This window comes from Carya illinoinensis, chromosome 11 (genome assembly GCF_018687715.1).
Source record: "Carya illinoinensis cultivar Pawnee chromosome 11, C.illinoinensisPawnee_v1, whole genome shotgun sequence".
In the NCBI taxonomy this organism is placed as follows: domain Eukaryota; kingdom Viridiplantae; phylum Streptophyta; class Magnoliopsida; order Fagales; family Juglandaceae; genus Carya; species Carya illinoinensis.
This window is the reverse complement of record NC_056762.1, coordinates 41,254,683-41,278,364: the sequence shown is the minus strand read 5'-3', so window position 1 is coordinate 41,278,364 and position 23,682 is coordinate 41,254,683. Positions and strand designations below refer to the sequence as shown.

The 23,682-nt window shown below is 37.4% G+C and overlaps 4 protein-coding genes across 5 annotated transcripts; 3 read left to right on the top strand and 1 right to left on the bottom strand.

The window, feature by feature from the left end:
* Positions 1–1,733: 1,733 nt before the first annotated feature.
* On the top strand, positions 1,734–9,284 carry LOC122281441 (protein yippee-like At5g53940). 2 transcript variants are annotated; one of them, XM_043092912.1, is made up of 5 exons: positions 1,734–1,958; positions 7,881–7,924; positions 8,561–8,669; positions 8,784–8,839; positions 8,982–9,284. In XM_043092912.1, exons 1-5 carry the CDS (start codon positions 1,863–1,865, stop codon positions 9,001–9,003), a joined length of 327 nt encoding a protein of 108 aa, XP_042948846.1. In that variant the 5' UTR covers positions 1,734–1,862; the 3' UTR covers positions 9,004–9,284. The 2 variants fall into 2 exon arrangements, with proteins under 2 accessions (XP_042948846.1, XP_042948845.1); XM_043092911.1 differs by having other exon boundaries at positions 1,737–1,958; positions 9,007–9,284.
* A 1,507-nt stretch (positions 9,285–10,791) lies between these two features.
* LOC122281360 (NK-tumor recognition protein) lies at positions 10,792–13,888 on the top strand. The gene is made up of 3 exons (XM_043092771.1): positions 10,792–11,113; positions 11,591–13,360; positions 13,492–13,888. Exons 1-3 carry the CDS (start codon positions 11,060–11,062, stop codon positions 13,555–13,557), a joined length of 1,890 nt encoding a protein of 629 aa, XP_042948705.1. The 5' UTR covers positions 10,792–11,059; the 3' UTR covers positions 13,558–13,888.
* A 268-nt stretch (positions 13,889–14,156) lies between these two features.
* LOC122281361 (ribosomal protein L11 methyltransferase) lies at positions 14,157–19,455 on the bottom strand. The gene is made up of 7 exons (XM_043092772.1): positions 18,978–19,455; positions 18,315–18,398; positions 16,866–17,006; positions 16,079–16,144; positions 15,706–15,873; positions 15,056–15,385; positions 14,157–14,495 (listed from the first exon to the last, which is right to left on the bottom strand). The coding sequence occupies exons 1-7, from the start codon at positions 19,221–19,223 to the stop codon at positions 14,382–14,384; spliced, it is 1,149 nt and encodes a 382-aa protein (XP_042948706.1). The 5' UTR covers positions 19,224–19,455; the 3' UTR covers positions 14,157–14,381.
* A 216-nt stretch (positions 19,456–19,671) lies between these two features.
* On the top strand, positions 19,672–23,071 carry LOC122281362 (PRA1 family protein H). The gene is made up of 4 exons (XM_043092774.1): positions 19,672–20,238; positions 21,097–21,233; positions 22,248–22,319; positions 22,411–23,071. Exons 1-4 carry the CDS (start codon positions 19,832–19,834, stop codon positions 22,479–22,481), a joined length of 687 nt encoding a protein of 228 aa, XP_042948708.1. The 5' UTR covers positions 19,672–19,831; the 3' UTR covers positions 22,482–23,071.
* Positions 23,072–23,682: the final 611 nt, after the last annotated feature.

The following is a 23,682-nucleotide window of genomic DNA, read 5'->3' as shown; positions in this document are numbered from 1 at the left end:
AAATATAAGATGCTAATGAGTTCTTACATATCTAAAATAAATTCATCTCGAGTACCAAAGTTGTATATGGTTGAGGTAGGGATTAGTGTTTTGCTTGGTTGTGAAGTTTAGATAAAGATAAAATATTTTATTAAAAGTTGAATAAAATATTGTTATAATATAATTTTTTAATATTAATTTTATTTTAAAATTTAAAAAAGTTAAATTATTTATTATATTTTATATGATAATTTAAAAATATTATAATAATTACGTGAAATGATATAATTTAGTTTTATGACCACCTTTATATATAATAGCCTACCTCAATCGGTAATTCTCACGTAATATAGTAATAGAGGTAGGTTCGGCCATTATAACTCGTAACTGTTCAGTCTTGTTTCCAAGTACATAACATAGTCAAATGAATGCATGTTTTGTGACCACCCAAACTCCATTCTATTAACTTTATCCAGCTATATGTGAGAGTCTCTCGATTACCTCACGTTTGCACCATATATATCTACCATATATATATCCCTATATAATAATCCACATGACAACAAATTTATACCTATATAGTTTTATAATCATCGGCATGCAAAGCTCCTTTAAACAATTTTAATAAAATGACATGTCATTTCACCATACGATAGGACAATCTTGCTTATCTACGTAAAATGAGTATTTAATGTTATTTTTGTAATTTGTTGGACCAATAGGGGTTCTAACCCCTTTTAAAAAATTGATTTGCTTGGTCTTGGTGCATTATCATACGAAACCAATTTAAAATTTTTAATGGAAATAATAGTTCAATCCATACTTTTTTTTTTCAATTTCTTTTACCATCCCAACCACCATGTTTTACAAATACAATTAGAGACAAAATAGTTACATGACATGATTTGATATGCTTTATCTATTTTATAATAATAAAAATCTTTACAATTGAACTATTACTACAAATTACTTTGCGACTTTTGCATATACGAACCAATTGAGAGAATAGTTTTGTCTATTAAGAGTTTTATATAAGAGAAATATTTTAACCACAAAGAAATTATATAAAAGTAAATTCATAAATTGATGTGACTTGATGCAATATGTTATATTGTAAAATTATTTTTATTGTAAAATAAATTTAACGGGTCACAAGAAGTCACATCAGTTTATAAGTTTATTTTTATATATTTCTATTTTTGTATGTATCACTTCTATTTACGTAATAACGTGCTATTCTTTATAACCCTCATGTATTAAACGATTTAGGAGATGTATTCAGATTAGACGAAGAACTACTTTGCACCGGCCTAAGCAATAAAGGATTTCTTTAGGCCTTTATCCGATGGACTAGTAGTACATTTGGGCTCCCATATATATATATATATATTATATCAAACTTGGGTACAACTTTTATTTTTTATTTTCCTATTTTATAAAATATGTTCTAATGTTGCAAAATGCATATAGTGTTTCGCTTTTTTTTTTTTTCCCTTTCTAAAAGAATATAATAAGCATGTTTTCAAGATAGAAAATATATTAATTGTGACAAAATAAAAAAAGTTAGATAAAGTTTCAAAATTCTTTTGTGAGATAAGATAAAGTTTCAAAATTGAATGGAGTAAAAGGAATTAAAAAGAGTTTTGTCACGAAGCCTCGATGCTTAAAAACAGATGACACGTGAGGGAGTGGGGCCAGACATGCATTTGGCACTGCGAACTGCATTTGATGCTTCGGTACCAGGCCTTTAGGCACGTGGCACTGAACACTTTCGGTCTAATCCAATCTCTCTCTCTCCCTAACAAACTACTGGTTTTGCAACTTATTAGAGGTATCTACCTGGTAAAAAGGTCAGAAGAAGGAAGACGACGAAGAAGGTAGATATGGGAAGGGTATTTGTGGTGGAGCTAGAGGGAAGTTCATACAGATGCAAGTTCTGCAAGACCCATTTGGCTCTCGCAGACGATCTTGTTTCTCGGGTACTTCCGTTCTCTTCCTCCTTCTTTTCACCATTTCAACAATGAATGTTTTCTTTGTTTTTAATTTCTGATAATTAAGAATCATAGAAATATGTAATAGTTTCTTTTGCTTGTAAATTGATCCTGGGATCATGTGTGGTGCACTTGTTACTGGATACTTATATACTATCAAGTTTATACGCCATTTTTCTTCAGGCTATGTCGATGGCAATATCAATATGTGAAGAACTACTCTTTTTCTATATCCTGGATCCTCAATATATATGGGTATTGAATGTGATATATGAATAGATAAGTTGTTTCGTGTCCATAATTTAACATTACATATAGTTTGGTACTGGTTACTCTTGACGTGGTTAAAAAAGGAGTGTGTCAATGATGATGCTCTGCGAGTTTTCCTGAGTGAATAATTCGAGGAAATTCAGGTTGTGGCCCAGGTTTCGTCGAAGCGGATGTACCCCGCCAACTTATTGCTGTCTGCCCTCTTAGGTTCTGTCATTTCACCTAACCAGTGCATGGAGATCTAGGATACTTGAATCTGGATTGAATGGTACATCAGATAGCCAAGTTGTTCCGTGGCTCCATGGAGCATAACATGACAAAAAGTATAAGATATCTCTTATATTTGATACTTTCTTTACAAGAATGACTGGGTATATATCAGAACGAAAAACATCTATATTTGGCCATACATGTATCAAGGCTTAATTAACTAAATTGATAGTGTATCTGAAAACTTCCTCCTATAATCTTGCAGAGGACAACTCACGCCAACACTCCCCCTCAAGTTGGTGCATATAGATCTCGTATGCCCAACTTGCCGAGTGAGTTTTAGAAGCTTCCGCTACATACAACTTTTATAAGTATATCTGCTAACTGGTCTTCGGATTTGACAAACGGGAATTGAATTATCTTTGCCTCAAGATTTTGTTTGATGAAGTGCTGGTCTACCTCCACGTGTTTGGTCCGATCATGCTGGACTGAATTATGAGCAATGTCAATTGCAGCCTTGTTATCGTAGAATAGGTCCATCTCATAGCCCGGAGCAAATCCAATTTTAGTTAATAGTCTTCGAAGCCAGAGAAGTTCACAAAGGCCCTTAGCCATCCCACGAAACTCGGCTTCAGTACTTGATAACGCTACCACTTTTTGCTTCTTACTTCTCCATGTAACCAGGTTCTCTCCAACAAATGGGAAATAGCCTGAGGTAGATTTTCTATTGGTGCCCAATCAGCATATGTGTAACCTTCCACCCGTAGGTGATTGTTCCGTGTAAACATAAGTCCTTTTCCGGGGGAGGACTTTATTTATCGGAGAATTCAAATCACTGCATTCATATGATCTTTACTTGGACAGTGCATGAATTGGCTTACTACACTCACTGCATAGGCGATGTCATGCCGTGTATGAGAGAGATAAATAAGTTTTCCAACTAATCTTCCAACTAATCTCTGGTACCTTCCTTTGTCCGTTGGCAGTTGGTCTGCGTATTCTCCAAGCTTGTGATTTTGGATTATTGGTGTATCTGCAGGCTTACAATCCAGTAATCCAACTTCTGATAATAAATCTAAGATATATTTTTGTTGGGAAAGGAATATGCCTTGCTTTGACCTAGCAACCTCAATTCCCAGAAAATATTTAAGTCCTCCTAGATTTTTCATCTCAAATTCTGTGGCCCATTGATCTGAAGTCTTGCTATTTCCTCTGGGTTGTCTCCTGTAATGATCATATCGTCTACATAGACTATCAGAGCTGTTATCTTACCCCGATGATGCTTTAAGAATATTGTATGGTCTGAGTTGCTTTGTTGAAAGCCATATTTCCTCATTGCCGAGCTCAAGCGCCTTAACCACGCTCTAGGAGATTACTTCAAGCCGTACAAAGTTCGTTGTAGCTTGCACACAATCTTAGTTTTAGAGTTTGCCATATATCCTGGAGGGACATCCATGTAGATTTCTTCTTCAAGATCTCCATGGAGAAAAGCATTTTTAACATCAAACTGGTACAATGGCCAATCAAGATTCGCTGCAAGAGGTAGTAAAACCCTAACAGTACTCAACTTGGCCACAAGTGAAAATGTTTCTTGATAGTCTACGCCATAAGTTTGCGTATAGTCTTTTGCCACCAGTCTTGTTTTGTACCTTTCAACTGATCCATTTGTTTTGTACTTGATGGAGAATACCCACTTACACCCCACTGTTTTTTGACCTTCTGGTAGGGGAAAAAGAGTCCATGTCTCATTTTTCAGTAATGCCTCCATTTCTTCCTTCATAGCTTGGACCCACCTAGGGTCTTCCAAAGCCTCTTCAACACTTGTGGGAATATGATGTGAGGGGAGTTCATTCACAAAGTTCTTGAGGGGTTCAGACAACTCCTTTGTAGAAACATAATTGGCAATTGGATATCTTGATCTTTGGTCCTCCAGTTCCAGAGAATATCTGTTTGGTGATTTGCTCCGATTGTGCTTGAAAGGTAACTCATAGCCAACAAAAGTATCCACATCATTAGAAATGTGAGGTGTGATAAAGGAGCTTACCTCAATGATATTCTCAGGAGATGGGTCATTGGATACTGAAGAATGGGGGGGTACTGCTACTTCAGCTCCTGGAGATGTCGGCTCTAGATTAGGTTCCTCAATGATCGATTGAGGAGCATTATCGGTGTCTTTGAACTAGTCAAATGTCAGCCAATTAAGCTCTTCTTCTGGTGTCTCCCCCTAAAGAGAAGAATTGGATGCGGCAAGAGAGTAAAAAGTGTCAGATTCAAGAAATGTGACGCCCATAGTCACATAGGTGTGCTGAGTAGTGGGGTTGTAGCATCGGTACCCTTTTTGGTGTACATCATATCCCAAAAAAAGACAATGAATGGCACATGGATCAAGCTTCCTGTGTTGGTTATTGTGGTGGTGAACAAACGCGACACAACCAAAGATGCGAGGCGGAAGCATAAGGACTATGGGTAAGGACATAGGTTGACAAGGCCTGTAGCGGAGTCTTGAATCCAAGAACTTTTGAGGGCATGCGGTTAATGAGATGGACGGCCGTGGCAACAACATCAGCCCATTGGTGGCTATGTACGTGAGCTCCAAGTAACAAAACTCGAGTAGTTTTGAGGATGTGTTGATTCTTGCGCTCTGCAATACCATTTTGCTGCGGAATCTGGGAGCATGAGGTCTCATGAATTAGGCATGGTGTTGGAAATGATCACGGAACTGTTGATTCACATACTCTCTCCACCATTATCGGATCGAAGAGTTCGAAGCTTAGCAGAGAATTGAGTCTGAATCATTGTATGAAACGATTGAAATACATGAAAAACCTCATTTTTATGTTTCAACAGATAAATCCAAGTCATGCGAGTGCAATCATTCACAAAGATCACAAACCAGCAGAAATCGGACATAGTAGATTTTGGGGAAGGACCCCACACATCATAGTGAATCAAAGCAAACGGAACATCGCTCTTATTCATACTCAATGGATAAGTGACTCTATGACTTTTAGCTAAAATGCAAGTCTCACATTTAAAATCGAAAAATGACAAAATAAATTAGGAAACACATGTTGCAAATAACCAAACGACGGATGGCCTAACCAACGATGCCAAAGTAAAATCTGTTCCACTTTGAGGTCGCTTGGGAGGTGCATGTGGTGTGCGCGGCCGACAGTAAAATCTTCCATATAATAGAGCCCCCCCCCCCCCTTCTTGTCCCCTTTTTCCTCCTCTTAGTACCATGCCCAATGATCTCCTTGGTGAGAATATCCTGAATAAGACAAAACCCAGGATAAATGAGCACAACACAATTCAAGTCTTTAGTAACTTGACTCACGGATAGTCACTTGTGAGACAGAGAAGGCACGAGTAAAGTATGAGATAATGGTAGGGCTGGTGGCAACATCACAGTCCCAGCCCTGTTATCGAAGAGATGCCACCATTAGCATTGGCAATGCTAGTTCGTCAAGGAGGGGAGTGCTGAGAAAAATCAGTTGCATCAAACGTCATATGGTCCATCGCTTCGGAATCAAGTATCCAAGCATTGCAGTCAGCCTCCTGATTAGAGCCAAGTAGAGCATTACTTGGAGTAGAGGTTGCACTATCGACGAGAATGGGGGAAAGATGGGGTTCTGCGTCGGCCATCGCAGCCTTGCCGATGCTAGCATCATTCCCAATTCCATCCCTGCGCTTCCGAGCCTGGAGTTCGTGCCACCAATCAAGATACCCGTGAAGCTTGAAGTAAGTCTCACGAGCATGCTTGGCAGTCCCACAATGCGAGCATTTAGTGCCATCAGAGGGGGCTCGAGATTTGGAGTTGGAACGGGATTTCCCACCATGCAAAGAGAGAGACCCGGAGGATGCGTGAGACTCCGAGCCATGCTTGAGACTCTTGGATGCCAGACCCGCTCTTGGTATATCATTGGGGCTACTCGTTGTCATCACTGCTTGACGAAGAGCTTCCCGCCGGACGTGTGCATAGGTTTGCCTCCACTATTGGGAATGGCTTTATCTGCAGAACAACACTCCTGATATGGTCTAAGCGGTCATTGAGATGATCCAAGAATTCATATACCTGATCTTCTTGAACTAGGGTATTGTAATGCTAAATATTGGTGGGGCATTCCGTCGGGTTTGGATGATGAAAGTTGATTTTACGCCAGAGGCCTTGGAGATCATTGTAGAATTTTTCAAGAGAGCCACTAGCCTGTTTAAGGCGGGCCATGCGTCGCCAGAGTTCATACACATGGGAGGTGTCGCTGCCATCAAAGTACGTGGTAGCAATTGCATCCCATACTAACTTGGTTGTTAGGAAGCGAGTGAAGTTACTGATAAGAGATGGGTCCTTGGAATTAATCAACCATCCTTTAACAATAGCATTGTTGGTGCGTCATCGTCGAAAGGTAGGGTCCGTCTGAGGAGGTTGAGGGAGATCGCCATTGATGTATCCTAGTTTATTTTTGCCCGAGATATACATCTCGACCACCTGGAACCAAAGAGCATAGTTGGTGCCATCCAACTTGATGCCAATCGGTGCAGTAACAATATCGGAGGTCTGGGTTGAGGCTGAAGCTTTGCTTAAAACTTCAGTCATTTTTGTGGTCAACTCAGCTAGGATGGAGGAAGATGGAGATTCATCAGTATGGGAGTCTGTATCAGCCATGGAAAGAGACGAGATTGGTTAGGAAATTGACAGGGGGATCAGTGGCGCTGATGCCATGACAATAAGTATAAGAAATCTCTTATATTTGATACTTTCTTTACAAGAATGACTGGGTATATATCAGAACGAAAAACATCTATATTTGGCTAGACGTGTTACAGCTTAATTAACTAAATTGATAGTGTATCCCAAAACTTCCTCCTGTAATCTCGCGGAGGACAACTCGTGCCAACATAACATGCTACAAAAAGACATTATTGTCATCTGTGACTCCTACAAATAAAAGCTGTTTCATGCTTTGGAAGACAATTTTTGAGTCTATTTATCACCTACGTGAATAACATGGTATAAGTTTATATCTGTTTATAGTTATAAAAAAAAAAAAAAAGGTTTATATCTGTTTACAACTAATTACAACACGGGGCTGAACTTCAGCTTAAGAAACCTTGGCAGTCAGGTTAGCTCTTACTTCTCTGGATGTCTTGTAATTTCAGCTCTGACATCAAATTTTCGGGGAGTGTTCTTTCCTATACTCTGCATGTTCTGAGATTACAACACTTAATATCATCATATTTGATCAATTTTCTTACTTATTGAAAAGATAATATCAATTGAGCCTCTTAGGGGAACAACTTGCAGTCCATTTGATCCTTTCAATGGCATGTCTTTTCTAAATAAGGATGTCACTCGCCCAGTATTTATATTTGGAATGCTTAGCAGCATGATGAACTCTTTTTGGTCTAATATTTGCCTTGTCTTTTGGTCAGTCTTTTCATTGCCGTCGGGGAAAAGCATACCTCTTCAGTAATGCGTGAGTTCCTTTTTCTTTCAAGGATTACAAGTACTGGAATATGATTTTGTAGGAATTATTGTATGCTTACTGTGTTTTGTTTTGGAAAATTAAAAACCGAATCATAGTTGAGTTCTATATATCTTTCTTTTATCTAAACGTATTCCCCAACAAAAACAAAATTAGATGTTTCTACTGCTACCCGTTTCTCTCGCTAACAATGTCTTTAATGTACTCCCTAACAATGTGGTTGAGAGTTTTTATTATTCTCTCAACATGCCTATACAATGTCTTTAATGTACTCCCTAACAATGTGGTTGAGAGTTTTTATTATTCTCTCAACATGCCTATACAATGTCTTTTCTTGTTTTAATGGGAAGGCAAAACAAAACCAAAATGAAATTGGGATTCGGGTTTGTAATGACTCAATAATGTGCAAAGCTTAGTGGATTAGGAGAACGCCCCCCCTCCCCCTTTTTCTCACACAACTAGAAGGAAGCGACTACTGCTCACTTTATCTGATTGAAAACTGCTTTTCTTGCATTAAGCTTGTAACTGGACTAATATCTGATACAAGGGAAATGCTTTGTTTTCCCTTTCAAATTGATATTCCAACGTTAAATTGATTCACGTAGTTGTCTTGATTTACTGATCCAGGGTGAACCTCGTAATGGGAGCATTAGAGGAGAGGTTGATGCTTTCGGGATTGCATACTGTGGCAGATATATTTTGCTGCTGTTGTGGACAGATTGTTGGCTGGAAATACGTACTCCCTCTCTTTCTCCCCTTCCCTTTGTGGCACACATTTACAAACAGATATTCTTAATCTAGCAAAGCCGAATGAGATGTTGCTAACTTCTACTTCGTTTTTTGCACCTAGGAGGCTGCACATGAGAGGAGCCAGAAGTATAAAGAAGGGAAGTATGTTCTTGAAAGGTGTAATCCTCATTTCTTCTCTTCCCTTCCCCAGCCCTTTTATTCTCTTTTAAGTTTATTAGTATCATCGATATTCCTCCTGCTGCATCGAGCGGACTATGTTTTTACTTACTGTAAATCCCATATACATGTCCATTAACAGAGGGATCTTGTATGTCCATTAACAGAGGGAGGATCGTCGATGAAGCTGACTCTTCTAGCGAATTCTATATTGATACTCACCCAAGCATGAGTGATGCTGAGGACGTTTAGGATCCTACTCCATTTGTTCAAATATTGTAGTAGACATTTTACACAATTGAGAAGAGATTTACGGCTTATGTATGGAATTATATAATAATCATACTGTCTTATTTTTGCGATCGTTAGGGAACGTATTCATTCCTTCTAGATTGTACTACTCTGAATGCTAATGTACTCTTGAGTTGCATGGACTGTTACTCAACCAAGGCATCTCCGTGATCTGATATGTGCTCGACGTCGTAAATAGATGAGGTTCTTTTGGAACATTGACATTCTTAAAGGTTCCCAAAGCAATGTCATTGTTCCCTCTTTTCTTCTCTGTTTTCTCGTCTTAAATGACTCAAATTTCAGTTCCCGGTCTATATGAGTACGGGTTTTGGGGTGTTGGGGGGGGGGGGGGGGGGGGGGGGGGGGTGTTGTAATTTTATTACGAATTCTATTTTAAATGGAAGGTGCTTATTTTAAAATTTGATATTTAAATAATTTAGATAAGTGCCTTTCATTATTTCAATGGATATCCTCCTAATTATTGGGACATTAAATATTTAAAAAAATATTTATACTTTTTTTTTTAAATCTTTTAATAAAATAGACTATGAGAGGATAATGATTGAGAAAATAATAAATAACATTTTTTTTAATCATCTATTTTATGTGCTATAAAATGATTGCATATATTTATTATGCTTCATTTGATGCTATATTAATATCACACATGATGAATTATGTTTAAAAAAAACACATGATAAAAAAAATGATAACAAATTTTGCAATGAATAATTAATTACTTGAAAATAACCACCAAGTGATATTCAGTTGATACGAATTGATATTTCATGACTTGAAAATTAGGAATTTGAGTCAGGATATAAATTAAAATTATTTATAATAGTAATAAAGTCTGACTTTTAAATTATGAGATATGCTTTCGACCCGCTAAGAGCATCCACATCCTATTTCTTATCTCCATTCTTATAATTTAACTCAAAATTACATTTTCTCAAATTTTTTCTTAAATTTTATTCATCTTTCAAAAACCTCCTACATTTCATTTCCCATCCCTATCTCTATTCTATTAAATAATATTTTTTTATTACTTTTTTCTTTCACTTCTATTTACAAATTTAACTATTCAATATTTTTTCTTATTTTTTGAACTATTACTCTAGTGAATATTTTAAACAAAAATTTAAATTATTTTTTTGTGAATATGAGAATATTTTTAAAATTAATTTTTTTATATTTTCGTAATTAATTAAATTATTTTTAAAACTATTATTTAAAACTATAATAAATATGAGTATGAGAGAAAGTGTAGATGATTGAAAAATTATTTATTTGATATATTAGAATAAAATATTAATAAAAATAATTTAGGGAATGAATAGTAAGTTTCCAAATATGAGGACTTATTGTTTAGTCCCTAAACTTTTTTTCTAAAATAGAAATTCAGATGTGGAGAATATTTTGATTAAAATCATAAAATAAACCTCAAATTATAAAAAATATTGTACTTTAAATAACCAGACGAGGATCTTCTAATATGTTTATAAGCTCCCTAGTAATTATAATCCAAATAGGATATTCTACAGTAAAAAAGAACTCCTGTAATCACGCTTTCAGAGGTTCCTGCGTCGCCCACACCTCCTTTTTTGTCAAGAAAAAAAAAAAAAAAACTCAAAAATAATATATATACAAGCACAAGTACAGGTGCCTTTGTGAAGAAGGTGCAAAGAGGTCGGCCTGTTTGGCCCCGCTCGTTTGTTGACACCATATTCCTATTTCATGGTAGTCGATCAAAGATTAAAGAGTGGAGTCAGAGAAGCAAAAGGGGTTTTGGTCTAACAGAGCACAAAGCAGGACTGCTTTCAATTTTATTTCGATCACAATTCTCCGAGGATCTACCACCGTTTGGTTTTTCTTTCTTCTTCTATTTTCTTCTGTTATATTCAATTTTGATTGTTGCAGGTAACCCAGATGGGAAAATCCTCTTCTCATAAGAAAAAACGATCCAGGAAGAATTCCTCTCAGGTAATCTCTCTCTCTCTCTCTCTCTCTCTCTCTCTCTGTGTATATATATATATTGGGTGTGAAACGTCTGTATTTTAGATTTTTCTATTCCCCTTTCCCTTTTTCGAACTGTAAAAGACTAACCCTTTGTTTGGTTGCTGAGAAGATCTTCGGTGAAGGTTATACTTCTTTGTTTACCGAGCCCCGCGTAATTTCGTAAATGCAAATCATAGGGATTTTTTTAATAAGTAAAGATTAAAATTTCTGAAGCATGACCACTGTGGGAGTCGAACCCAGGATTTAAACTCTGTTAAACTAAACGGTCGCATTCGGCGTATTTTAGATGGGGACTCTTTTTAAGTCCTAATTTTTGTGAAAAGCTAAAAAAGTTGAAAATTTTAATTTTAGTTTGCTTAGTTTTTCTTACTGTTTATGGGTTTTCCAGTTTGTGTTTATAGTGCCAACTTATATATGCACGTTCATGTATATCGCTTTTAGGGTCGAACTAAGAAGAAAAGTAAGAGTAGGAGCAGGAGATATAATAAATCCAAGAAGCTTCGCCTCCATGACGCTTCTCTTTCTCATTCAAGTGATGATGATTCAAGGAGTTTCATGTCAGTGTCGTGTTCTAGTTCTGAGGATGACTATAGAAGTAGAAGGGCTCGGTCTCATACTCGGAAAGATCTGAAAGGCAGTAAGAAGAAGGATCGAAGGCACTCTTTTAGCCATGAAAGAAGTGAGGAGCCTCGTCGTGTGAGGAAGAAAATCGGGTCAAAGAGGAAGGGTGGTTCCGATTTGGGGACAAAGACCCACAAGAAGAAGAGGAAGCCTAGTAGAGAAACTAGTATAAGTTCTGTGAGTAGTGATTCGTGCAGCTGTGACGCTCGTCAGGTTGGGAGTACTAGCAATCATGAGAGAGAGTTTGAGAGGCGTAGCCATAGGGGCAGGTATGAAGGAAAAGAGAGAAAAAAAGGGAAATCAGAGAAGGTTATAAGTGGAAGCAAAAGGAGTCGATATAGGTCAAGGAGTTGTTCTTCATACAGTCGGAGTAGTGAGGGTGACGAATATTGGAGTGAGGTGAAAATGGCAGGTGAGAACAATACGAAGCGGCTGAGATCTGTTATTACGGTTATTGAAGAGAAGGAGGGAAGATTTTCAGACAATGATGAGCATAAAGAAGAGATTGTATATGATAATGATGATTACCCTTCTTGCAGAAGCAATGATAGTAATGATGGGGGGCATAAAAGGGAATTAGATCATCGGTCAAATGTTGCATCTGCTAATAACATGATGGTGGTGAATGAGAAAGGAGAAGAACCTGTTGTTTCGAACATCAGAACCACTGACCTCGCAGAAAGCTTCAAGGATGTTGAGGGCCAACGCAGTAGGACTAATCCTAGCAGCTGTGTGGTCGGGACAAATGACTTTGTAAAACGAAAAGTGACTGAAGTTTCTGGTAGTTTGAATGGTGAGGATTTGGAGTCAACTTTAAGACAAAGGGCTTTGGAAAACTTAAAAAGATTTCGAGGAGGGTTCCAACCAAATGCAAATACTCCTACCGGTAAGAAAGAAAATAGTTATGGAGACATGAAGCAATCATCAACTGTTAAATCTGAAATGGTTCAAATTAAGCTTCCCAAAGAGGATGGTGTTAAAACTGTTGGTGCCAAGTCCCGGAAAGAGGATGGTTCTAAATCAGTTGGTGCAACCCAAGAGCTTAAAGAGATCAGTGTGCCTGCTCTGAGGAGCGATTGTAACAGTTACTTACAAAAGAACGAAAATACTTCATCTGGGATGGAGGGTGACCACCAATCTGTGACTGCCAAGCAGGAAATTGCTTGTGTACTGGATCCGATGGCTGTTGCTGGACTGCCCAGCGAAAAGGTTGATCCAGCTGTTGTTTCTGAAATTAACATACCAAAATTGGCTACTCCAGTGTTGAGGCATAATTCTTTTAAGAATCGCAATATTCTGAAGGAAAGGGTTGCCTCAGACGAGCCTCGTCAAACAAATTTGTTGGTGACTAAGAGTGCTTCGGTTGAATGTGCTCCTGAAACTGCTCAAACTATGTCCCCAACTAGCAATAATAATAATAATAATGAAGATGTTAAAGATGCACGTGGTCCTGCTGCTCCCGAGTGTTCTTCTTGCATCAAGTCTACATTAGCCGGGGACGTTTCAAATAAATCACAAGATGAGACTACAGATGGCTCACAGTTTGAGCAGAAGACAATGACTGTGATGCGAGGTGGTGAAATGGTGCAGGTGAATATTGCCATCTGTCTTATATCTTGCATTGCTCTCTGAGGGAGTAAGGTGTAACCATTCGATTTTCTAGTTAAATGTTTTACACTGCTAAGAAATATAATGTATGATGTACTAATATTGATTTGTAGGTGAGCTACAAGGTCTACATACCTAAAAAAGCCCCTGCTTTCACTAGAAGGCGACTTAAGCGCTGATGTTAGCATCTGCAATAAGGGGTACTTTTCTGAGGACTTTCATGCTCTCAGAGGACGGTCATATGGCTTGTCTTATCAAAGGAGGCATCAGCTTGTCCTGATAAATCAGAAGGTATAAGAAACTTCTGCCGGAGTGACTCATGATTTTCTATTACGTTTTGGTTTTACAGCATCTGTAGCCTTAGTAAGCAGAAGAAATAAATTCTTCCCAAAGTGTTCATTTTATAGCTATTGTAATAATGAATGACCCTACCTCACTTTAGTTTTTGTTTCGGTCCTTTAGGAACTAATCTGTTCAAATTGTTCCTATTTATTTATTTATTTTTTTGTCCCTGCTTGCTTGGGACTATTGTATGATGAAATGCAAACGTCTTGGGCTGCTAGGCACAAGTGCGTAGGTTTAAATCTTGAGACCTGCGTTGTGGCCCAGGCGTGCTTGCACTTACCTGCGTTGGCCACCCTGCAGTGGCCCAGAGGTCAGTGGCCACCAATGGCCGCCAAACCACATGGTTTTGGCTGCCGGGGCGTGGTCGTACTGATACAAATCCCGTAGTCTTTGAGCCATGCCCTCATATGCACTACAGATTATACACTGATCGAAAGTCAAAAAGATCAGTTCGTTTTAGTCAGGTAAAGCAGGTGTTCACCCAATCCAATGTTAAATTAACAATATCGTTTTTAAGTAAATGTTGTAGCACCAATTAATGGTGAGTAGCAACTCAGACTCAAGTACAGCTTGTACAAATCTACCGAGCAGGGCTTGAAATCGAAGGGCAAAGATCAGCGTTATATGTCAACTGCTCAACTTGTTAATCAGAGCAACCTCAGCAATCGGCAAGATTTCTCGTCTTTCTGCCACTCACACAGACCCAACCATCCATCTCCGACACTGATATCCCTTCCAAGGATGGCGAATATCGCTCTACTATATATGGAAGCTGCATAAAATTCATGATACACAACAAATTATAAGTGGATTATGTATCTCAATTACTATTTTAAAAACAAAAAGGAAAAAGAAAAAGAAAATTATAAGTGGACTATGTTAACATAATGAATGCCAATAAGACAATAATTCGACTGATTAATTGTTCACACCAGCATTTTACAGTGTTCTAAAGTTGTTATGCATAGCTTAAAAGTTTAAAGCTATTTGTGCCCTTTATAATCTCCACCGCAATGAGTAATTAAAATTTAAAGCCAAATCATTAATAGCAGTTAATGCATTATTGAAAATGATTGAAATCTCAAGTTGACAACTTCCTTCAGGTTTAGAATGATGCTGCACTATTTATTTAAAGCATGGTTCAGATAAGTTATTCAACTGAAAGAAAAGAGGTAATAGAAGTTTAGAAAATTATTTCTACTGTGTAATGTTTGTTGAGCTTGCCACACTGCCATAACTACACTATTTTCTAGGGATTAGGGTAATCTCCAAAATATTTAGCCTATGAGCGTGTCCTGTGTAAATGCAATGAACATCCAAGCCAGAAGATACCTGCTGGGATAAAATACCAGAGAGGCCGATGATTGCTCCATGTTTGGCATGAGAGATAATATCATCTGCCAGATCCAATAGAGGATTTAAAAGTATATTTGCAATGACCACATCATACTTCTCTCTTCCAGAGATGACCCCCATTCCATTTGACTTCTGTTCTTCCACAACTCCACATGTCTTTGCATCCATTAAAGGAGGGCAGCTTTCGCCAGAAACCAGGTGTAATTGCATTTTATCAGGTGTCATGTTATTCAGAGCAGCATTCTGGCGTGCAGATGTAATTGCTAGGGGATCTATATCAATTCCAACTGATGAGGCAGCACCAAACTGCACCAGAAGTAACAACAAAGTAGGATTAGTTGGCATTATCAATAATTCATCGTCTTAAAAGAAAATAATTTGAAAAAAGAGAGAGGAAACCACCGCTAAAATTGGAGCAGTAAGCAAGGCATATGAAAAGGGAAACAATTAGAAAAGCAGCACTCATGTTCTACTGAAATTATATCTATTATAGAGTCATGGATGACCAAGAAAGTCATTGCATTCTAGAAAATTTCCAGGTAACACCGAGGGAGCCAATATTTTTATCATAATGTTAATGAATGAGGTTATGTTTCCATTGAAAGTTTTAAGGTTGACCTGACTACCTTAAGGGCTGCGATTGCGAGAACTCCAGAGCCTGTGCCATAATCCAAGACGAGTTCTCCTCCTTTTATTATGCTGTGTAGTAGCAACAGACACATCTTAGTGGTAGGGTGCTCCCCAGTTCCAAATGCTAACCCAGGATTCAGAATTATATTTGTTGCCTGAATATTCTGTGGAGTAAAGAAAAGCAAGTTATAAGTATTGCATTGCATTTACTGCAGATATCACTTTCTTCTTTGTAAACGAATTTTTACAGCTATAGGGTGTAACAATGCATAAAAGAAGCAGAAAAGCCTATGAGATTTTTCAGAAGCAACACAGACGTTACTAAACATAATGGGCAACGCAGAAGTTGCTAAATCAAAATAATCATACAGGAGGAGTTCTCCACTCAGGCACAATCCAAATTCCTTCAGTAACTTCAACTGGATGAAATGATTCCTGTAAAAAAATGCAAAAGGAATTTGAGTCAAACATTGATACAAAATAATTAAAAATAAGAGTTAGTCATCGTAGGTCTATATATGTGGTCTATTGAGCACAATAAACGTAGTTATTCATTTCGAGTATAAAAAAGAAACGATCCATAAATAAATGTTCTTACTTATATTTCTATTATACAGATATACAAGGACTCAATAAACCTAAAAGATAAGAATATATCTTCCTGCAATGCACCCAAAAAATAACTAATTTTTAAAATCAGTTAAAAATATAAATGTTTATAATAATAAACTATCACTGAGTTGGTTCCCACCCATCATATTGCCCCAAAATCATTTGAATGGCACAGTATCCTCTTTCTTGAATTATTTAAATAGGCTCTGGTTCAACGTTCTCAACCAATGGATTTGCATCATATGATACAGGAATGGAAAATGAGAAAACATCAGTGCCCATCACCCTACGGGATAATTTGTAAATTTTACCAAGGCACTTTTGTGCTCCTCAAAGTACTCATTCATTGCGGCGGTCAAATCATTATTGGTGGACAGATGAGTTGTTCTTTTTTCACCATCACATAAATGACAGATACACAACAGATGAAGTACAAGACAAGCAAGTAACAGAAACAAACCAAACTAGAAGTATTTCACTAGAATAAACCAATCAACATTATAAAATTAATACAGCAAGAGAGAGTACATGCAAGCAAATCAACCTGGGTTTTCTTTATCCATTCGTGCTGCTCATCCATTTTGACTTCATAATCAGGAATTTCTTTCATGCCTATAGAATTAGAAGCATGTGAAATACACATATTTACGTCCTCGCCTTCAGGAAATATAGTATTAATAAAAATCTGCACAAAAAGTTATTTGTCAGTGAACTTTTTAAACAGAGTTTACCTCTGTTAATACCCATAATTTGTCTTCGTTGTTACCAAATCTCAATGAGTCAATTGGCTGCCAATGTTTAGCTACTGTAATCTATGCACATTAGCTTTTTATGATTCAGATATGAATTGTGCGAAGCACCACGTACGGAAGCTGGAGAGTACAACACACGATCATTTTTTCAAAGAGCGTGTCATCTTTTTGAAATGCATGCTGTTTTGTATGCACCACAAGTTAAAGTTTGAGTTATCTCAAGAGCAAAAAAAAGGGAGGTTGGGGGGTGGGGGGGATAATGTATCAAAATCTAAACAGGAGGTAAGGCATTTAAAAGAAAGTCAGTAAAGCCTTTTATACAATTTATTCATTATAATGATAGCATTCACAACATATCCAATCATGTAGCCCATCCACTCCTTAAAAAAGAAGAAAAAAAGAAAAGAAAAAGAGGACAGTAACCCTAGACACTCCTAGTTATACATATAATTCTGTTATAGCATGTTTCTAATGCATTGCATTCTTGCAGCTGCTATCAAACTCAGATCTGATAAATGGACTCGACCAAATTCATCTACTAATTTCAAAGTTCTGGCTATGACTCCGAATTCTCAACAGGCAAGACATGCACAATCAAACCCAAATAATTGGGACAAGAAAAATGACACGTTATGAGTGCATCAGAGAATTTGCACCAGGACATACAAGAAGAAGCACCTGAAAACTTCAATTTAGGTTTGGCTGCAGCTATTTAATCATGCATGCACTTACTGAAGAAAAAGAAAATTTGTCATGCATGCAATCTGTATCACTTTATCAGCATAATCTGGAACCCTAAGTTTAATCACATCCAATAATCCAGAGGAGACCCGTTCTTTTGGGGCATGTTCAACTCTCAACATGACACAACGCAATTTATCTTCGTCTTTCACTCTTTATCAAAGTTTTTTCTTGTGATACCAGTTTTGTTACCGCACGATTGTAGCCCACAAACACTGCTGTCTGTATTCTGTATGCTTGCTGCATAAACTACACCAGAATCCTTTCCCATAGCTGCAGTGCCATACACAGTGTCAGAGCATCTTGCCTCATCGTTGGTGATAATAGAGGATCCAAATACATGATTGCAATGTAATCTTCTATTTATTGCTTATTCCTCATTACCGTTTCATAACTCCATTGATTCAAAGAAGAAGCTGGGCAGTAAACAAAAGAATAGAGACTAGGACAGTGGCATATAACATTCCAAATTAAGCATAATTAATTTGAAGAGGATCCACCTTGTCAGAATTCTCAAAGGCATCTTCTTCATCCATGGAGGTAGAACTAGCACCAAAGCATAAAAGAGCTTCTGAAAGCATATCCTGGTCAACATAAAAGCAGCATGCTGTCAAACATTTGCCATTTCACTTGGCTTAACAAATCCTTGATTAATGAAACAGGCTCTATATCCAACAACACATGGCCAGTTCTAGGAATCTTGTTTCCCCATTCTTCCTGTAAAGGATAATACTCCTGAAACCCCGCCCTTTCTCTAAGCTACTTGTTAATGTATTCTCTATATCCAAATTCTGACAAAGTATTGTGTTAACAAAGGTATGTGATAATAATAAATTAGATATGCTTGTGACAAGTATTATAAGTTACAAAAAATTTGAGTTCTTATTACCATCATGACGTTACTCTTTTACAGTCGAAATTGCAGTGAATTACACTTCGATTACTTTTTTCAAAATTTTCTTCAATTTCTGCATTATCATCGGAGTTGTTATTTTTCCAGTTATCCAAGAAAGCAGTTGTGCATTATGTCAGTTACATAATAAATTTTAATTACTAACTACACACATATGAGTTCTTCAATCTAAGGGAAGAAACGGAACAGAAAGTACATTGTGTCTCAGAATTTCTACTAGAAATAAAACTTGGAGAGGAAAGAAGCTCACAGCCGCATCTTTTGGACAGCGAATGTGGACAGAGAGGAAGGGAGAAGTAAGAGACTCTGTATTTGTGGGAGTAGAAGAAGAAGTTGAAAGCTTTGCGGTGATTGAACGTGGGTCCCATGGTGAGCAGTCCCTCGCCTTGTGGCTTGTGAGGAAGAGAGTGAGGGGAGAAGGAGAAGGGTGGATGAGACAACGACGGGAGACTGTGTAGGAAAGGTGTTTGAATAAAATGCAGAGAGAGGCCGGCATCCTGCGTTTTCTGCGTTGCGTTTGCCGAGACCAAACGTACTGAAGAAGTGGATGTCGACTACTAGAACTAAAACGATTCTTCCAAAGCACTGGGCAACTTGCAAATTTCAGACGAAGAAACGAAAACGCCTACTAGTTTGGGGTTGGATTGAATACAAAATCTGGAAATATTGGGTCGGTACTATTATTCTTTGGAATTGATATCTCAAGTACTGTTTTTTTATACAAACTGATATTAATTCATCAGAAATATTAAGTAAAATCGTGAAATTGTAAACGTTATGTAATTATTTTAAAAAAATTGAAATTTATGATTAAAAAATTAATTTTTTTTTTATTAATTAATTTTTTTTAAAACGATTGTGCGCTTGTACAATCAATCATTTCTTTCCTTTCATATTTTGAAGTGTTGGGCGTTTTTTCTTTCTTAGAGAAGAAAAAGGAGGCCATTTTTATGAGAAGTGAGAACAACCAAGTACTCGTATCGTTGAAGAATAAAAAAACCATTTCTTCTCTCTTTTATTAAAGAAATAAAAGGTCAGTATTTTCCTAAAGGGCAAAAAAATAAAATAAAAATAAAAACCAAGTTTGTTCGGTGAAGTTGGGAAATGGCGTTCTCCTCAAACCCCTTATCCCTCAGCGTCCCAGATCCCGCCTTCGAGTCATGGCTCCGGGACTCCGGCTACCTCGAAATCCTCGACCACCGCACTTCCTCAATTCCCACCACATACTCTGATCCTTCCACCACTACCTCAGCCAACTCAACCATCACCAGCGGCCTCATCTCCCTTCTCCTCACGCTCCTCTCTCTCTTCACCTTCAACCCCTTCTCCAAGCTCACCACCGAAGACTTCTCCGGTCAAACGCCGTCCTGGAGTTATGGGTTTGTGGGGTGCTGCGACTCCTACTCGTTCCCGTCCTCCCCGGCTCAGGCCAGGCTGCGGGTCCACGAGAATGTCAAGCGCTATGCCAGGAACTATGCAACCCTCTTTATCCTCTTCTTCGCCTGCACCCTGTATGGACACACGTTCTCTTTCTTTCTCTGTAAATTTGATTTTTATATATTGTTGTTTACTTCTCGATTATCGCGTGGGTTTTGGGAATTGGGACTTGCTTGGTTTATGGGAAAATGTAGGAGAGGATATGGGTCTCAGCCTTTTGTTTTCTTACTCCGTGCTTTCTATAATGGTCCCTCTACCTGCAGATTATTAGAACTAAGGATTAGTGGAAGAGACTTTGTAATTTATGTTTTAGGTCGCTTTGTTTTTCTTTGGGAAATATTGTCATTGAGTGGGAATTTTTATTTCTTTGATTTTGAATATTGAATTTTGAAATATCTCTGATTGGAAGTTCTGGACTTCTAGGAGGTGGTTTGATTCCTAGTGTTCTTTTCCCAGCAATTAATTGGAGCTTGTAATGAGTTTTTATTTTCTCGAGGGGAAAAAGACATGGATATGTTCAGAACTATATGTTCTTGAATCTTTCCTTAGTCTCCTTAACTCCTGGAGAGAAGGGTTGGAACTTGCTATATTTAAGATAGGCTTTAATGGGCAAGTACGAGTCCATGCAAGGAGGTTCTGCACAGCATGGCTTCTACTCCAATCTCAATGCACGATCCTTTAATACCCAAGGGTATATTGAATCGATTTAACCTAGGCTATTGGAGTTCACTTGTCCAATGGTAAGGGAAAGAGAGAACGATGAAGCTATTGTTGCTTGCCTTTCCGTTAGTGTATGTTTATTTGTAAGGGGGCTTAATGGCGTCGCCTGTATTGGTAGCTGATTCTTTGAAGTGGATAGAAAAATTGTTATTATTTCACCCTCGAAGAATTTTCTTATTTCTCAATTTTGTTTTTGATGTTCATGGTTTTAGGTATCAGATGCCGCTTGCTCTCATTGGATTGTTATCATGTTTGGCACTATGGGATGGTTTCAAGTTTTGTAGTGACAGATGGGGATTGGATCGTTACCCAGTAATTCAACAGTGTCTGGTTCGCATTGCCCAATTTGGTACTTTATCAAATCTTGTGTCTCTTGGAAGTATTTATATATATTTAAAATGAAAATTCATTCCGATCTTCATCTTTTCACTTTTTAATGTTCTTCATCTTCATCTTTTCATTACCCTGTAATTTAACAGTGTTTGCCTGGTGCATGTGGATCTCCATCCATGAGATAATAATGTTTATTGATGTAAAAATTTTGAGGTCTGTAGCTTGGAGGTTTATTGATGTCGTTTTTACTGCTGTCTTGATGAATTATTTGTTTGTTGATGAAGAACTTTTTAGGTCTATAACTTGGAGGGTGATAAATAACTCTTCAAAGTAGGGTCAATCTTGACTGAGTATTCGTTTCCTTTTGAGGCCAAGTGTTTTTTTATTACCTCAGAGGGGGGGGGGGGGGGGGGGTTGGTTAAGAAGGCAAGGTAGTATGCACACATTTCCCACATTGATGCACAGTGTAATTCCCAACATCCTAAATACTTTGCTACAGCACCCTATAAAACCAAACTTGTCTTTCTGAACCCAAAAGTCTTATCTTTTCAACCATTCTTGCCAATGAGCTCTACTCTAGCTAATAGTGCTTTCGCACCTTGTAAGATTATGGAGCATAGAACTCGGTGTTGCATCTATAACGTCCTAATGGAAGGAAAAAAAATGTCAAATGCTCTGCATTATGTGACGTCTTCCTGTATGGCAGTGGATTATCTTTATAGTCCCCTACTTCTAATTAATCGGTATTAATATCAATACAAACATTATTAAAAAAATGTGCAAATTCTCAACCTATTAAACTGCCATCATCTTATGCTGGTCCCATCTAAGCGGGGTCTTGGGAGGGGTGGCTGGAATATAGTCCCAGCCTTGGTCACATTTTAAACAAGAAACGGTGATTCTCAAGACTTGAATCATGCACTGGCATTCGATAATCTGCGAACTTTATGACTGCACCAGACAACTGTCTTAGCTATATATTCGATAATCTGGCTATGCCATTAACATTGGGTGGATGTCATCTTTGCAGTGGCTGCTGTTATTGTTATATGTTCTAATGTTCAGATGGCTCTGTTCTGTGCACTTGGTGTCAGTTATACAGGTGACTTTCGTATTGGTGTGTACCTTTGTTAGTGCTTTTTTTTAAATAAAATATTTTTACTAATATTTTTATTATTGGAATCCTTTTCTAGGCATGATTTTACATGCTGCATTTCGGAAGCTGACTCCTGCAAAGCAGCCTCCTCGTGGGAGAAGCAAGTAGTAGGCTTGAGCAAAATAAGTAAACGATGAATTTGCACTTTCACCTTCACAAACTACCACCTATTTTTTGTTTTGCACCCTAAACTACAAGTAGGTTTCACTTTGCACCTTCAATTCAAATATGGCCTTTCAGATTTTACGATGCGGCTAATTTTTTGGTCATCTTAACAGTATGATTTTAAGCAAAGGTGTAAGCTGAAAACTATAGGTTGATTAGGGTACAAATTTAAATTTTGTGGTTTATGGTGCAAGGTGAAAAGTATGTGGTGGTTTGTGGGTGAAAAGTGTAATTACCCTTGAGCAAAAATATGTTTAGATTTAGTCTAAGGCCTTTTTACTGCAAGAGATCAACAATTTTGAATCCCAACTCTGATGGAGATGATGGTGCTTACCAAGCTGATGGTACATACGCAAGGTCATGATGCTTTTTGGATAATTTTTTTAAGCTCACCTCCGCGAAATGCTAAATTATAATCAGGTCGTTTGAGCAAAGAATTGGGTGGCTTTCCCTACTCATCATGTCAAAGTAGAGACGTATTATTTTTCTTAAGCAGCTGTGAACGAGTTATATAGTGGATGTTACATATCTTATAGCTGTTGTATTCTGGGTGCCCTCATACAAGATCAAAAACTTATCTTTGAGCTTTAAATTTTGGTTGTTGGTACTTGTTTTTAAAAAAATGATTGGTTGCAGGTGTTAGTCCATGGAACCTGGGGCAATTCGTAACCATTTTTGAGAAAATGTTATTGTGAAAAGGCTAAATTGTGCTTTAGAACATCTTTCTGACCAATAATTAACATGATCTGAAGAAATGCAGTTTACAGACTAGCTATATATCGACAGACCGATATTACAGTTTTAAATGGACCACTTTTCGTCCTTGTTAATATTTTTCTTGTCCTTTGAATGAAGGGTTAGATACATATTTTTATCCCTGTATTAGTAGATGCGTTACACTTAAGTTTTAACCTCAAAATCATATTGCACTCTCGAATTAGAAACTAACATAACATCAAAATCATATTGCACTCTCGAATTAGAAACTAACGATGAGGCGTGCCGTGTTAAATCTATAAAGAGATTTTATAAAAATAAATTTACAAATTAACTAATTCAATTTGTAAGTTAACTTTTATAAAATCTCTCTGTAAACTAAGCATTTTTCACTCATTACAACGCATTCTGCTCAAATTTGACTCTG